The 15,760-nt window shown below is 42.6% G+C and overlaps 1 protein-coding gene across 1 annotated transcript in view; it reads right to left on the bottom strand.

Annotated features, from left to right (window-relative positions):
• The window catches only part of PCDH15 (protocadherin related 15), a 2,701,201-nt gene that overhangs the window by 242,278 nt on the left and 2,443,163 nt on the right, over positions 1 to 15,760 (bottom strand). The window contains exon 29 of the mRNA XM_086921939.1: positions 7,060 to 7,236. Coding sequence (XP_086778065.1) covers positions 7,060 to 7,236 — 177 coding nt within the window. The remainder of the gene's footprint in view (positions 1 to 7,059; positions 7,237 to 15,760) is intronic.

Raw genomic sequence — 15,760 nt, 5'->3', positions numbered from 1 at the left:
TGGGAGGCAGATCCTTCTCCTACCTGGCAGCTAAAACCTGGAACTCACTTCCCACTCACCTTCGCCTCACTCAGAACCACCTTACATTCAGAAAGCAACTTAAAACCTGGATATTCGACAAGTAATTCCCTACCCTTCCTCAAGCGCCTTGAGACCCTCTGGGTACGTAGCGCGCTATATAAATTACTTGACTTGACTTGACTTGTAACAAAAACAAGTGTGGTATATTCAATATGTCACGGTTAGAAGGGAGAACAGTATTTAAATCATGCACAGAACAATTTAAAACTAGCCACTGAGGGTCCTATTTTTGTACCTAGGGCCTTCTTTGAAGTTCGTAGAGGTATCTCTTTGAAGTGCTTGAAATTTCATGACTCCTCTGCCCTTGTTCCAAGCTAGCTGCAAAGAGAATGAGGAGGTGAAAAGCTCTATATGTGAAAGCCGAGCATGGCCTATTGAGCTGAAAATGGTGCTGTGCCCGGATCCACCTCATCCTGCCAGCAGATGGCCCATTCACCTAATCCCTCTATTGTGTGACTGGGAGGAATTCATAATGTTGCACTTCCAACTACCCTTAGCCATGTGACCCAGGGGAGGGTGCAGGCTCTTTCAACATTGTAATTTAAAATCCGACTTTAACTCTAAAGAGATATTTTATTTACAATTTTGTTGATACCCAGCATGAAATGCTTATCTATTCCCAATCAAAAGTTATCACTTATTAAGTGTAATAAGGCAACCCAATTTTATGATAGGCCTCACAGTAAATAAAAAAATAGTAAGTAGTAAAAACAAAAGTAAGTATTTTTTACTACTTGGACATGTACAATTTAAAAGTACATGTCCAACCTTTTAAGTACAAGGCCTTAGGGGTGACATATATATACATGGGATGTTTCAGGCCTGGCAATTGGGTGATATTGCCTAGTCAAATTGGCAGCTTAAAACTTAAAACTGCATTCAGGTTGCAATGGCAGACCATTGTTTAAGGAGCTACTTAAGTGGGTGATACAAAATATGCCGCACGCACATGAGTAGTATTTAATTTACAGGTCCTTTGATTATGGTTTACTACTGTACCAGAGACTTATATGTAAATGAAAGTAAATATGTAAATCAGGAGTAAACCAATTTAACAATGTTTGGGGAGTGAACATAAGCACTTTAGCACTTGTTAGCAGTGATAAGGTGCACAGACACCTAAGGCCAACAAGAATAAAGTTCAGAAAAACTAAAATGGAGGGAAGGAGGCAAAAAGTTTGGAGGTGGTTATGCAGAGACAAATATCAGAAAAGACAAACTCTTAAGCACAAAAAGTGTTGTTCCATGAATTTAAATAAAACAACACATTTTGGGTTGTAAAAGTACCTATTAACCATATTAAGGGGGAAGTTGATTAGTCTCCTTTATGAACATTACATGTTTTGGGCCTGACGTTGAACATAATGGCTGATTCAGGGTCACCTTATACAGTCACCAATTAAAATGTTTTTACTCCTTATTTGCACAAGTTGGTGTCCTGTTCACTTCAGATGTTGAATCAGTTGCTTCTGATGGATGTACCGTTGACTTCAATGCATATTTCTCTTCCCCAGCGGAATTCAAAGTTAGATCAGTTACCATAGAAATATACCTAGCCTTCAAAGTTGTATATGAACTAGGCTTGAGAGACCAGAGACTCCTGGAAAATCATATGGAATCTCAATGCTGCATACCAGGGATTAGACATTATGGAACAAGATTGCAGTTCCACAATTATAAATGAATTTCCAAAAACATCCAGTGGAGGTGTGGGTGAGTTGAGATATTCACAAATATGATCAAAATTAAGCAAGGCTCTATTCCTCTAAAACCTTAGAGGAATCCCACAGTGCATAAGGATCGACCAAAAAAATCTATTTCAAGAACTGTTGTTCAGAGAAAGTACTAATGAGGGTGAATCTCCTGAAGGGGTTTTAACCATATTCCTCACATAGAAAATCAATGGGAGTATTTGTGTATGGATCTCAGAGCATTACATTCCAACATTAATATTGACTAGCAGCCCTTTCTGAAAGAGAGCATGCTACTTTCACTTCTCGAAGGAGCAACAGTGTTTTGGACACTCGATGCATCAAGAAAATAACCAGCTGGTTTTAACTGAAGCCTGTAAACCTACAACAGCCTTCATAACAACTTTTGGGAATTTTCAGTATAGACGGAGACCACTTAACCTTTGATTCAGTGGTGCCTGTTTTTCAGCGTGCAATATACTGTTTGTTAGATATAGAGGATAACATTTAATGTCTCCTAGAAAACATCTTAGTATTTATCTAAACAACTGGGGACCAATATGGGTTACTGAGTGCTGTGTGTTCTAGATTTGAAAGCAATGGTCTAGTCCTAATGCCTGATAAGTGCAATTTATTCAAGGATCAAGTCGAATACCTTGGCCACAAAATGTGTGGAATGGAAGAATCACAATGATGTCAAATGCTGGAGTGTTAGAAGAATTGCCAAATGTGTGGCTACGAATGCTCAGGCTATGTGTGTGTGTGACGTGTTTGAGTATGTGGTTGATGACAAGATGGAACAACCTCCTTCTTACAATGCACCTGTATGGTAGAGTCAACCTTGAAATGAATTCCAGTGCAAAATTGTTCCCAACAAGACCTGACCCAAATTAAAAACTATGACTGATCTGGACAAATCATCCTCCAGGAGAAAGACACCTTCATGCAGGAATTTTCAATACTGTATGATTATCAAGCCTTCTTGAAAGGGGCAGGATGTGTTGTATTTCTTATCGTTTGTTCCTCTTTTTCTTATACTGCTTCTTTCACTTCCTCCTTCCTTCCCTTGTCCACTTGGTATGACTTATAGAATATTGAGGCAGAAGAGGGTGGTGCTGTGACAGTCTAGTGTTTACTGTGAAAACTGTCAATGTCCTCTCTTGTGTCATGTGAGAATTAAATCTGTTGAGCCTTTTACCTGTATCTGTTTTGTTACAAACCTGCAGGCCCGTCACTCTTTGGCCTTCCTTTGTCCCAAGGGTTGGGGGGCCCTGGGACACTTTGACTTGTATCAGGCCTTAAAGAATGAGTCACCGGGGCTAAAAGTTGTCTCGAGGTTGGGCCCCAGGCACGCTCTTTTCCCATACAGTTTGACGTGTGCCAACACCTGCTGACTTGGCACCCCCCTGCGGAAAATCTCTCAAGGATGCAAACCACCATGAACTTTATTCTCTGCTTGGTTCCCCAGTAAGGCTGGGTTGTATTTGGGCACCTTTAGTTTTTTTTCGATAATGTAAGCATTGTGTTACTGCTGGTGGAAAGCTGTAGCCACTTGGATCATCCTCTGCAGGTCTTGTGACCTCTAAAGTTGTAATTATTGTAGGAGATGGATTTCCTGGCTCCCTGCAGGAGACTTGTCCACTGCCTGTTTCCTGGAATTCTTCTCCTGCTGGTGTGAGCATCCTATACAGCCCTTCTTCATCTAACCACATAAATACCCCCTTGATGCACTCCCCCTTCCAAGAGGCTGCTAGCTTCTTGAAGAAAAGTGGTTGAGCGAAATCCAGGACCACTCTTCACAGAATAACGAGGGGAACCATCCAAGGTCCCCCTGCAGGTATCTCCACCAACTGTTATTCAGGTGGCATTAGAAGGCCAGCACCACTGGCACTGGAGAGACCCATGCTAGAACTGGGGCTCAGCTGGGGTTAAAGTTGCAAAGCCCATCCTTGCAGGGCATCAGGTGTTTTTTCCTTCCAGTTGGGTAGTCTTTGGCTGTCTGTGGTCCTAGGTCCTGGGCCTGCTCAGCTGTCTCTCCCCTGGCAGGGGCTTTTAAGTGGGGATGGAAAGTTCTAGAAGTGAGGCACCAGTGGCCAATTCATGGATTCCCGTAATTCCTACACCCCTTTCCCATCCCTTTCTCACATGATTCTGGGACAATCACATATGTGACCATTTCCAGTTGTGTGTGTTAAGAGCTCCCATGAGAGTCCCAGCTCTGTACTATGATGACAATCCTTCCCCTCAAAAAATTCAAAGATGAGCAACTCTTGTGTTGGCTCCAGAGGTCTGGCCCTCCTCCTTTGTTCAAATGGGCCCCAGATGTCCCATCCAAGGTGCACTGCGACAAGCAAATTATAACAGGCAAAGTTTTCAAAAGTTTCCAAACTTCCTACAGCTGCCCAAAACAAACACAGTAGTACACTTCTAAGGCATAGGGAGGCACTTAGAGACTCTCAGGGTACCATGCAGAGGCTAACATGCAGAGGTGTGGCGCCGCAGCCAGAGCGACTGACTCCAGAATCTGGGGATCACGGTTCGATCCCCGTTGGCAGCAGCAGATTAGCCCAGCACCATGTGACTCTGGGCAATAGCTTGCTTAATCCTCCCGACAGCCCCCGGCGCCTAGAGATCCTCATGGGTGATTGTTCGCGCTTTACAAATGTGGATTATTATAACATCTGGGTCCAGTCCAGGTCCAGAAGCTACTGGTCAGCTGGTATTTCATGAAAAGCCCCTTTATAGCTTTTTATTTTACTGTAACCAGATAAGAGATCAGTGGTCTGCCCTTGAAGTCCACGTTGTTATCCTGGTGACAAGTTGGAGATGATCCCCCCCTTCAGGTCCTCACAAGTCACAAACAGCAGGTGCAGTCTTTCTTCTGTATTCTGCAGGTCAAGAAAGTGTTCAAGGGAAGATGCCTTGGGGTGCCACATTTATGCCTGGTGCTATCTACTGAGGGAGCTGACTCATGGCTCTTCCCTAACCAAAGAAGTAAAAATTCACACCCACTTTTGTAGCAGTTACTGTTTTCCCGATCTACAAGAAATTCCACAATTTCCCTTATTCTCAAAATCCAAGTTGGGAAAATCCTTCCCATGTGCAGAGCCTGTGTTCCCAGACAAACATGCAGCCAGGGTGAGGAGTAGTTTCAACTGTAGTCACTCAATACTGGTTCTGTTGGTAGCTTTCCTTCCACTGCATATGGTGCCAACCTGACAATGGCGAGAAAGCTGCACCTTTCCAGGTGTTAGCTGACATTTAGTTGCAAGTAGACATGCCCCATTAAAGTTAATTAGGTCACTAGGACTACCTCAACTGGTCCCTCTGCCATGAGCGGAAAATGCATAACATCTCCCAGGCCCTTTCCCCTGATCTAGAAGCAGTGTTCACACCTTCTTAAAGTGAATGACAGCTGCTAAGAAAGTAATGTAAATGAGCCTCCAGGAGCTTCAGGCAAGGAAAAAGTAATTCTAAATATTATGCTTACTATATGTTTATTTAACATTCAACTCAACCACTAAATTGAACTTTTAATAAATATTAAAGAGGCTGGTTAAATTATTTGATTAGCTGGTCCCAACTTGGTTACAGAATTCATGTTTTAATCTGTACTAGTTTTCTCTATTGGGCAGCCAGGCCTGTCACAATGAAAATAGCTTTTGGGGTTTCTCACTGTGGTGACATGGCGGCCTTCATTTTCTGTATGCCCAACTTTTAAATAGCATGCACGCTAACTTGTGTATCATAAGGCCTAGCTATCTGTGAATATTAATATTGAAAAGGGAGGTCCTTTCCTGTGAAAGAGGGTTATTTTCATAGGTCACACTGCAGACTTACACCACAACCATTAGGCTACAATGGTATGCCTGAAGCTATGTTGTGTAGGTCCACTCTGTGAATGACACAATAGGAGCTGCAGTCTACAAGTGGCATTTAACTTCCAGGGTGCATTGTATACGCCATATATTTGGGACGTATAGGCAAGCTAAATGCATCAATTAGGAATAAGCCAACTTAATCGATCTTAAAGGCAGAGCACAGGCACTATACTTCTTCTTAGCAGGGGTAACATTTACCTGGTTCACAATCCAGTAAAAAGAGGGTCCAGAACAAAAGATAAAATTTAAGGTGACTATGTATAAAAGGTGAATTTCCTACAATAATGTTATTATTATTATTTTTATGTAAAGCAATTAATGGTATGTTAACATTTTATTAAGTTGACGTGCTTCACTGATTCATGTCATCTGTTGTTGTCTACCAGACGGATTCCAGGTTTTTCTCCAACCACTGATTCTACAACATCTGAAGGCTGGTCCTGTACACCTTCATCCATTGCTGTTTTCATGGACGTTTACATCAACAAGCACTAACTTGTGTTCTAGATCGTGCTACTTCCACAAATTCGTTTCACATTTGGCAGAGACTTCACTTTTAACTCCTTCTCTGAAACTCCAATGCCTCATGCAATAACTAAGTGAATGGACATCACATAATGAGAGAGTTCAATGACTTTTACAATGTTCATCAATTGGTCACTATCAAGCTCCTGACATGCAGGATCAGCAAAGCATGTTAAAACAATGTCTGCCTGACTGCAACCTGTTTTCATGCAGGCAGTGTCTTTTCAGAAGAAATACAGTTTCAATAGAAATCAGCTTCAGTGGGTGGGGCTTTAATGGCAGATGGGAAACAAGCAATAGTTAACCTCATGCGCGCTAGCGGAATTCCGCTCGAACGCTGAGATTTTCAAAACCGCACTTTACGTGACGAGCTGGGCTCGTCATCAGCGTGCGAGGAGGCTACGTCATGACGAGCCCAGCTCTTCATCAGCGTGGAAGGGGTTAAGAAGTCACAGATTCTCCAAATTCAGACAATTGTTGTCATGTAATGGCAGTCCGGAGCGGCCCATGCTGGTAAGAGTGGTGGGGCGATGGGCTTGGGAGGATGGAACTTAACATACAATGACAAGGGAAAACTTATTATTTACAACATTTTCCCTCGTCGGAGTCTATTTAGTACCCCCCACCCCGCCTCACCGCTCTTACCTGCAGGGGCCTCTCCTGCTGGCAGTGTTGCTCTACCCTGTGGACCTCTTGTGAAACATGGGTATACAACAGTTAATAGCAACAATGATTAAGTGAGGTATCTTTTTGTGTTACAAAAACTAATTGTATTAATTCATGTTTATCACATTTAAGAAACCATATCAAATGTTAAAGGCTAATAATAATTGCAACCATTAAGCCATGTTATAAAGTAATAATGGGGTGTCGATGCTTACTTGAATAGTTCGTTCCGTGATATTGCTCTATTGGTTTGAGGGTCGACTGCATAGACCATGAGATCACTTTGAGTATAATCCTCTTCAGAATACCCATCTCCAAATCGCCGGGCACCTATGGACTCCACAACAATTGCCGCCCCTGGAATCTGATCTTTGACATAACCTTCCAAAATTCTGAAAATTAAAAAGGAAAAGACAGCTTTTCACCGGAGACAAAATTATCAACTTTTCTCTGTTGTTTACATTTTAATGAAGTTCTAGAATCAGACCACTGGCGGCTGGTGACATTTAAAAATGGTGAGATGTAAATGTTGGGCATTACTTAAGTAGGGAGCGAAGCGAGCAAGTTTAATCGACAAAGATTGGCAAATTATGCTAATCTTTGACCATTTCTTGTGGTATACTGACATTGTTTATCAAATTATGTCTTTGCCAGTGATATGAAGGCATTACAGATTGAGTAATGGCTAAATTGGCTATTCTTGGCATATCAAGTAGAAAATGAATATGTGATACTGAACCTAGGATCAGATGTTGCACTTCTGCATGTGTCAATGATTCTGGTTATTTAAAGTATTTCCTGGTCTAAGTTTGCGGTAAATGGCCATATGAGCCTGTGGAGAGTAACTTGATGCAATAGCTAACCAATTGTGGCACAAGTAAATGTTGATGAAATTGACAAAAGTTAATTTGCTAAAACTAAAAAGCTGCGCTATGAGGAAAAAGAAGTGTATTTTTAATTTAAAAAAACATTCTATAAAACCTAGGATGCTGAAGCCAAATCCTTTGGTAGACTGTACTGTAAAATAGACAATGTGGCCCCACTTGATCAACATTTCTTGGAGGGAGACACTCTTCTCTGGATCTCTTTCAGTGAAGGATGGGCTGAGTTTCGGGTGTCTTGCTCTGCTAGTGCATTCAATCTGCCATATATTTATACCCCAGCTAATTCAAATTTCACGACGGTCAAGGCTCTCAAATTAGCTTTTTCTAAACTGTGTTTCAAATGCACGTGTGGAGAACATCTGTAGTGTGAGCCACAGCTCTGCTTCTAAGCAGCTTAAACCAACTCGCCTCGGCCCCCATCCCCAACAGTCTCTGGGAGCTCGAGTATGATTTACAGATCCAAGTGAGTCTAGACTGGCCAGTAACTTGTGAATTAATGCTCCTTCGCCCAGCTGTGTTAAAGTCTGTCATGCCGGTCCCCTGCTGCTTTATGGCTGCTTCACTGCATTTGATCACATTCCTCCTTATTCCCATCATCAAAGATAAAGGTGTTTCTAAAGCTGTGTTGGGCTCATATTGTGCTGCAGCTTCACCCTCCCTGTCATCCTACCCATGATCCCGCGCAGGCCCTTCCAACCAGCTAAAATTCTGCTGACCACAGGTACGCACTCCTGCACCGCTCTTATTCATCCATGTGCACGCATGATGACCACACACACCTGCACATCTGATATTCCTCCATGTACATGAAGGTTGATCACGCATGTGCACGTCTGCACAGCTCATATTCATCCATGTGCATGAATGCTGAACACACACAGACACATCTGCACAGCTGATATTCCTCCATGTACATGAATGTTGATCACACATGTGCACGTCTGCACATTTCATATTCACAGTGTGCAGCAGCATGCCTCTGCCTGCTCTTGGAACCTTTTGGTATCCCACCCCTACAACCAGTGTACCACCTGTGCAGTTCATATTTCTGATTCTTGTTTACTCTGCGCTACTCGTCAGAAATTAGGGCAGATTTACAAGCCCCTTGCGCCACTTTTCCGTCATTTTCCCCATGTTAAAAATGACGCAAAAGTGGCGCAAGGTGCTTGTAAATCTGCCCCTTAGTATCTAAGATCAGATAAGTTATGAAGATTTAGATCTTCACCGTTCCATTCAACAAAACTTTCAAATACATTATTAAAGATTTCAGGTTTCAGACCTTGGTAGCAGGCTGTACATAAAAATGAATGAGAGCCCTTTATCAAAATTCGTCTGAAAAAAATCAAAGTTTTGGGGATTCAAAAGTAATGTAACTGGCCTTGCTCTTGCTTTTTTTCCTACCCACCCATTGCCCTAACAACAGTTCTGACAACTTTTCTATAAATATATAGTTCACGATTCTTATTGTTTTGTTAAGTAGATTATAGTAAAACTCATAAAAGTGAAGGATGTCAGAACACTTTACATTGAACACACATTACAGAGACAATCAATCATATATGTGTAAATCAATGTATAGGAAACATTACAGAAGACAGAGGACTACACGGGGTAGCATTTGTGTGTTATCCATACTGGTAGGAAGTATAGTTTAGGGGGGTTTGGTTTGGAGAAGCCCAAACTCAGAATTTGAAACGTAACACCATGGTTGGGTGTTCTTAATCAGAAATGATTTCTACCCAAATGAACCCTTTGTGAAACAAAAATCCATACCTCTAATCCATACTTGAAGTCTGCATTTCAGTTCTTTGATGACAGTTAATAGCTCACAGTTTTACAGTAGGAGTTTAACTTGTAAACGGCAAGTAACAAAAGGAAGTCTTTGACGAAAGCAGTAACCCACTGACCTATTTATGTTATATTCACTTTGTGATTTGCATGGTACACATTCTTTGCAGCAGGCATAATAACCCTCTGCACTACCTTATGAGGAATAAAAACCTATGTCACAGAAAAATCTCTGAGAAGCAGAGATCAAGAGCCTAGCTACTAACTATAGCCCTATTCGCAACACTCACTGGAGTTGGAATAGTGTGTATAGTGATAGAAAAAAGAGTGTTGCTCTTTTTCTTGCTGTCCCCTCACTCACCAGGGTTGCCCCACGGTGACATGCTTCATCATGCGTGCTGCAACTTGCGAATTACGTAGGAGCACTTACAATTCTGACTATGTGTGGTGCGAGTGTTGTGATGTGATGGAGTGCGGTGTGTGTAAATAGTTAAAAATACCTGCCTAGTAAGCTTTAAATAGTTTATTCTTGCTTCCAGGTGGTAAAGTTAAAAACGGGGTAGAAGTATTAGGATACCCAAATGACAATGTCTTTAGGTGTACCTATCAACTTCTGTCTGTCAACATGTTTCGTGCATCCCCCAAGCACTTCCTCAGGACTACACAGGGGCCAGCCCTGTGTTCGCCACTCCTAAATGATGCCACAATAAGCTAATAATGTAGGTACACATTAACCATAAACTGCCCAGTCTATATGTCTAACTCTTAACTTTTGCAGGAAGTGTGCTGTTCACCAAGGATAGTCATCCCTTAGAATTTATACTTGAAGGAGAGAGAGGGAGGAGACTTCGTGTTGTTGAAGACAGCAAACCTGATGCAGGAGACTGAAGAAATATCCTGCTTGTGCGCCCCTTGTTCTTACCAGTAAGTCTATCTATAAATGTAAGATTGCTATGAGATATTCATAGCTCACCCATGAACCTCAACAACTTACCTAAAAGCCGCCGGGGCCTCAGACTAAAAACAATCTGGAGAAGGGTCACTCACACACATCAGGGGCCGCCTTATGTATTCCTGTAAGCCTTGTTGATAACAATTTGGAGCGGGATACTCACAGCTCCCCCGTGAGCCTCAACAACGTAAGTCACCACTGAGGCTGCCTGAAACAATCTGGAGCAGGGTCCCTTCACACACCTGAGGGGGCGCCATATATATTCCCGCCAGCAGCGTTGATAATAATGTAGAGTGGGGCGGTTAGCAGCACAAGCCTCCTCAGTAATTCAAGACAATAGTGCTGATGACCTCGTTATACAGCCATAAAGTTGCATGAGAGCCCTCTGTAAGCCGTAGCCAAACTGAATCTCCAGACCCACTCACTCGATTCAGCATAAATGCACTCCTCCAGCTGTCAATCTCTTGATTCAGTTTAAGCTCCACTCCTGGTGTTCAGAGGCGATAATAACAGTTGTTCATTTGCCCACACCTCAATGTTCAATTCCAGCGTTTAGATGCCAACTGTCAATTTGCTCTTCTTACTGAAGCCAATACAACCCTACTGCTGTTTTTGAGGCAATAAATATGCTCAAAATGCTCCCAAACATGATCTAGTGACCAGTCACTATTCATATATAGTTGAACGTCAAGAGCTGCACAGTTAGTAGGAGTCTGGAGCCACAAAGATCCTTGCACAAACTGCTCGAGCCACAGGTGGTTGTAAATAAGTGAGAAAGAACTGGAAGCTAGAAAGTGCTAGGAGAGGGTAGCCAAAGCCGTTAAAGAGGATACTTCTATTCTTTACTGAAAATAAATCTCATACCAATAAGCAGGGGTGAGTCGTCCTGGTTACTAGTAGGTCCTCAGCCTTAGCACAGATAGAAGAGTAACCTTTCTCTACTCGGCAACAAGACTTTCTCAGGGGTGGAGACATCTTGCTGTCCTGTGCACAGCATCCCATCCTTGTCGCCATTTGAAAAGACGACGCTGAAGCAGGATAGTGATGAGTCTTTATTAAATTTCAACCTACATACGTCTCCAGTCTTTCCAACTGTTCCTTCACCTCCCACTCTGATAGAATCCCAACATTCCAATAGAGCTCTACCTGAAGGTTCCAAGGTACATACCAAAGGATGGGAATAAGGAGGGGTAAACAGGTACCTTAGCATCTACCATGCATTAAAGAACATTAAAACAGTATTCTTTCTCAAGATTTTCTGAAATTGTGAAGAAATATGCTCACATGACAGAGGAAACCACATATGCAGCAATGTACATCTTCCAAACCTCTGTAGTCATTGACATGAAGCAATGCACTACTGTGTCCAAATGAAGGTGGAATTGTTTCACTACACTACAATGCTTGTATAGGGTTACATCTAAGCTATAGAGTTCAGAAGCATTTGGTCAATGCATATGACATTTATGAGGATTAGGGTATGGCAAGATTAACTCACATCCTCACAGGCATTGAATGTTTGTTTTATAGTCTTTCCATATTGGGTGTATCCAGAGCCAGCCTTTGGTTGGATACTGCCCTGGTGGAAAGAAATGTACCCCTATCACTGCTATTGGTGAACAAAATATGGCAGCTATGGGTCCTTTAACTTGGCTGGCTATATCAATGATTTGCCTCTGAACACTATTTGTTCCTTCCTTCATTTTACCTGAATCCCCCCAACTTAGCTCTATCAGGCTGGTGCCAAGCTATGATTTGTGGTGGGGAAGGGATGGTAGTGTGTGGCAGCAAGGGGTCAGAGATAGTGGGAGGGCAAGTAAAATGACTGATAGGGTGTTAAAAACAGCAACTTTGGATGTTAAAAATGATTTAAATGCGCTTTAAACAGAATCCCTTAACCCAGACTGTTGTCTGGCAACGCAGAGAGCTCTGTGAGCCCCTCTAAAGATTTCCGCCCTGGGCTTGGGCCCACATCGCCTATGCCAAAATCCCACCCTGGATGCATCATACAAAATGTGTATCAAATGCCAAGTTAGTATTTTTAGGGCAATGTAATTTCCTCGTCCTACACTGAACAGAACTAGCAGTGCAATGTATTTCGTATGCAACTTAAAGGCAGCAAGATGGAGGTCTTCATGTGCACCCTACAAATTAAGGCCAGACAGATCAAAAGCGTACATACCTGTGTGCACCGTAGTCAACAACACATTTATCATGATGCAATATGTGGCCGAAGGTGCAAAGAAGGCCGCACAAGACTAAGGTCCTGATTACAATTTATGTACTTTTTTTTGATTTCAGTAAATTTTTATTGAAAATTATATTTACATGGTGTGTGACATATACATGGTGAGTAATTTGAGTAACAGACAGATGGAAAAAGAAAACGCGGGGGGGGGGTTAAAATCAAAAGTAACATAAGTCCATCATCTTGGCATTTAATACTTCTGACTGTGGCTGCTCAGTTCTGGCAGTGCACAGCAGCAAATTATGCAGATTGCATTTGCATCCAGTGCTGAGTCGCAGAGCACAGAAAGAGGAATTGCATATGTTTTTCCCTATTCCAAGATGTACAAAATGTGGGCTGTTTGCTTTCTCAATTTGTTGAAGGGTTCGCCTACCGCAAATTTGGAGAACAAGAGCCAATGTCAAAGTGCAATTTTTGTCTGACTTGTTATACCGTTACTGGAGCAAACAAAAGTTTGCACCAGAAATGCGTGCAAAATGAAACTCGAAACAGGTCCATTTGTAATCATGGTCTATCTATCTCTTTCGTCTCATGCAATTTGGGCAATGTGTCTCAGCTTCTTTAAGAAAGAAGCTGCAGTTTAAACATGACTCCCAAAATGAACAGTCATTAACTATCTATTTTTAAGGTGGGGATGTCAGGTTGTTGAATTCACAGAATGAAATATTAACTGGTGCGTTGGTTGTGATTATATTGGAAAAAAGTATACTTTAAAAACAGAATGGTCAGTTAAAATAAAAAATAAGGCTCAGATCACCCACGGTCACACTGATGATTTAATTATAAGTTTTACGAGAAAGTTGTAAATTATCTGTATACAAAAAAAAAAAATGTTCACTGTAAGCCCATTTTTGCAAAAGAAAATGCATGGACAATAAGATCAGGGGGTTAGCTACCACTAGTGTGGCAGGTTCAGGCCCTGACTGGCCCATTGGACATTCTTGCTTGCACCAGGGCTCCTGGCATGCTTGCTTCCTACAGACTGGCTGGTCTTTGTGTTGGATTTATCAACAAATGGTCCGCTTTCTGTCTTAAGACGGTTCTTTTCCAAATGTTAGCATAGGGACGACATCTACTTTCCGACAAGGCTGTTCCTGCGGTGGAAAACGTCAATACAGCTTCAAGTTGAAGAACAACCGAGCTCTTCAAAATGCTGATTATTGTCAGGGCGTCAAAGCAGGGCAGTGATCTACAGCAGCAAAATGCAAGCTAACAAGAACATGATCGCATATTTCATTCTTCATTTGTGTTCCTATCGATCAGACATCCAGCATCTCTGTTGGGCAGACTTTTGCTAATTAAGTATTTGATCAATCACTATTGTTTTTCAAAAGCGCCCTGTACAGGTTACTTGCAATCTGATTTCCTTTGGGACAATTCGGGGAAAAATAGTATTGGCGTTAGGTGGGCGTGTGTTAAAAGGTTTCAGTGTTTCTGCGCTTCCACTGATGTTAAATTAAGGCTCATCACCAAGAGACGAGAACATTTTCTATCTGGTATGTAGCCAGTACTCCATTTGAGCTGGTGGTTGCCAGAGGGGCCAACTGGAACTTATTTTTTCACGGCAGACAGTTTCGGAGAGCGAGAGAGGTAAACACAAACAAAAGAAAAACGAAGGACGAAGTAAAAGACGGAAAACCCGTCGCAAAGGGAGAAAGCAGGAACTTGCAGCAGTGAGTTAAAAGGTGAGGGGCGTCAGGTAATGGATTAACCCCTTGGCTGCGGCGGTAATTCCGCCACAGCGCTAGGGGGAGGGGGATCCGCGCGGTGCCGCCATGCTCATGATGGAACCACTCAGTCACGAGCCTCGGGCGCGCTGTGCTTGTGATGGAGTGGTTCCGTCACGGCCCCGCCTGCTCAATAGAACACGCAGGCGCGAAATCACTGCAGCGCAAGCGTAGCGGCCAGGCCGTGACGGAACCACTCCATCACCAGCACAGTGCGTCTGAGGCTGGTGACGTAATGCTTCCGTCACCAGCACGCAAGAGGACCGAAGTGCATTTAAAACAAAGGGGCCTTGGTACTGGGCGCACCTTTTAATAGCACCGGTCGCGGCCTTCTGAGAAAAGCTTTGGGCACCAGCACTGATTCTTTTACATATTAACCACTGATGTAGCAACACCTTACATAGCTTTCATGGAATCTCAAACAGGTTTACATAGACCAGAATATCTCTCAAAACCTGAAGGGAAACATGCCTTTGAATGTAGAATATGTGCATGGAATAAATAAGACATCCTTTTAGTTTTATATTTCAGTTTAGCTCAGCCCTTACCACCAACAAGGTTATTGAAGTCTTGGAATACACGGACAACAAATTAGTACCAGGCGAAACTGACATTTTTCCAGAGTAAACACTTTTTTTTAAAAATACACCGATTTAGAGAAATGCAATTGGATGGTCGCCTGAGTGAATACTGTGAGGTAGTCCCTTCCCTACAAAAGACTAAGCAAGCTGCCTGCTGAATGTATTTTTCTCGTAAGATGGGGCACCATGCTTCAGTGTCAACTCTCACAGTTCCACCTGACATTTTCTGCTCAAACCAGTCTCGTGTGGGTGAAAATTATGAAAAAAAGTGTTTGCGGGTTGAAAACAAAAATAATGGAAAATACATTAACCTACGGCCTCATTTACAACAATTTGACACAGGGCAGAGATGCGCATCATTTTGCTGCACTGCCCTGCATCAAAAGAAAAGGGCAGGAATGCGATGTATCCATTAGATACAGCGCATTCATGTCCTCTTACACTGCGCTGGCACACAAATGGCTGCCTAGTGCCAAAACAGGCACCCTTGCACCACGGCGCAAGGTTGCCTGCATTGAAATCAGGTTGTTTTTGGGCAGGAGGGCACACCGTCCTTCACAAAAACAACCTGGAGAGGCACAAGGTTTTGACACATTCCTAGATGTATGTCCATGGCATGCATCCCTGAGGCAGTGTGAGGCAACCCAGGGAATTCCGCTGCTTTGCCTTACAACTTATACATGAGGCCATTAAAAGCCATGCAGGGTGGCTTTGAATAGCCTTTTCAAAATGGGTC

This window comes from Lissotriton vulgaris, chromosome 5 (genome assembly GCF_964263255.1).
Source record: "Lissotriton vulgaris chromosome 5, aLisVul1.2, whole genome shotgun sequence".
In the NCBI taxonomy this organism is placed as follows: Eukaryota; Metazoa; Chordata; class Amphibia; order Caudata; family Salamandridae; genus Lissotriton; species Lissotriton vulgaris.
Note: the sequence above shows the minus strand (reverse complement) of the source record. Positions and strands in the feature narration are given on the sequence as shown.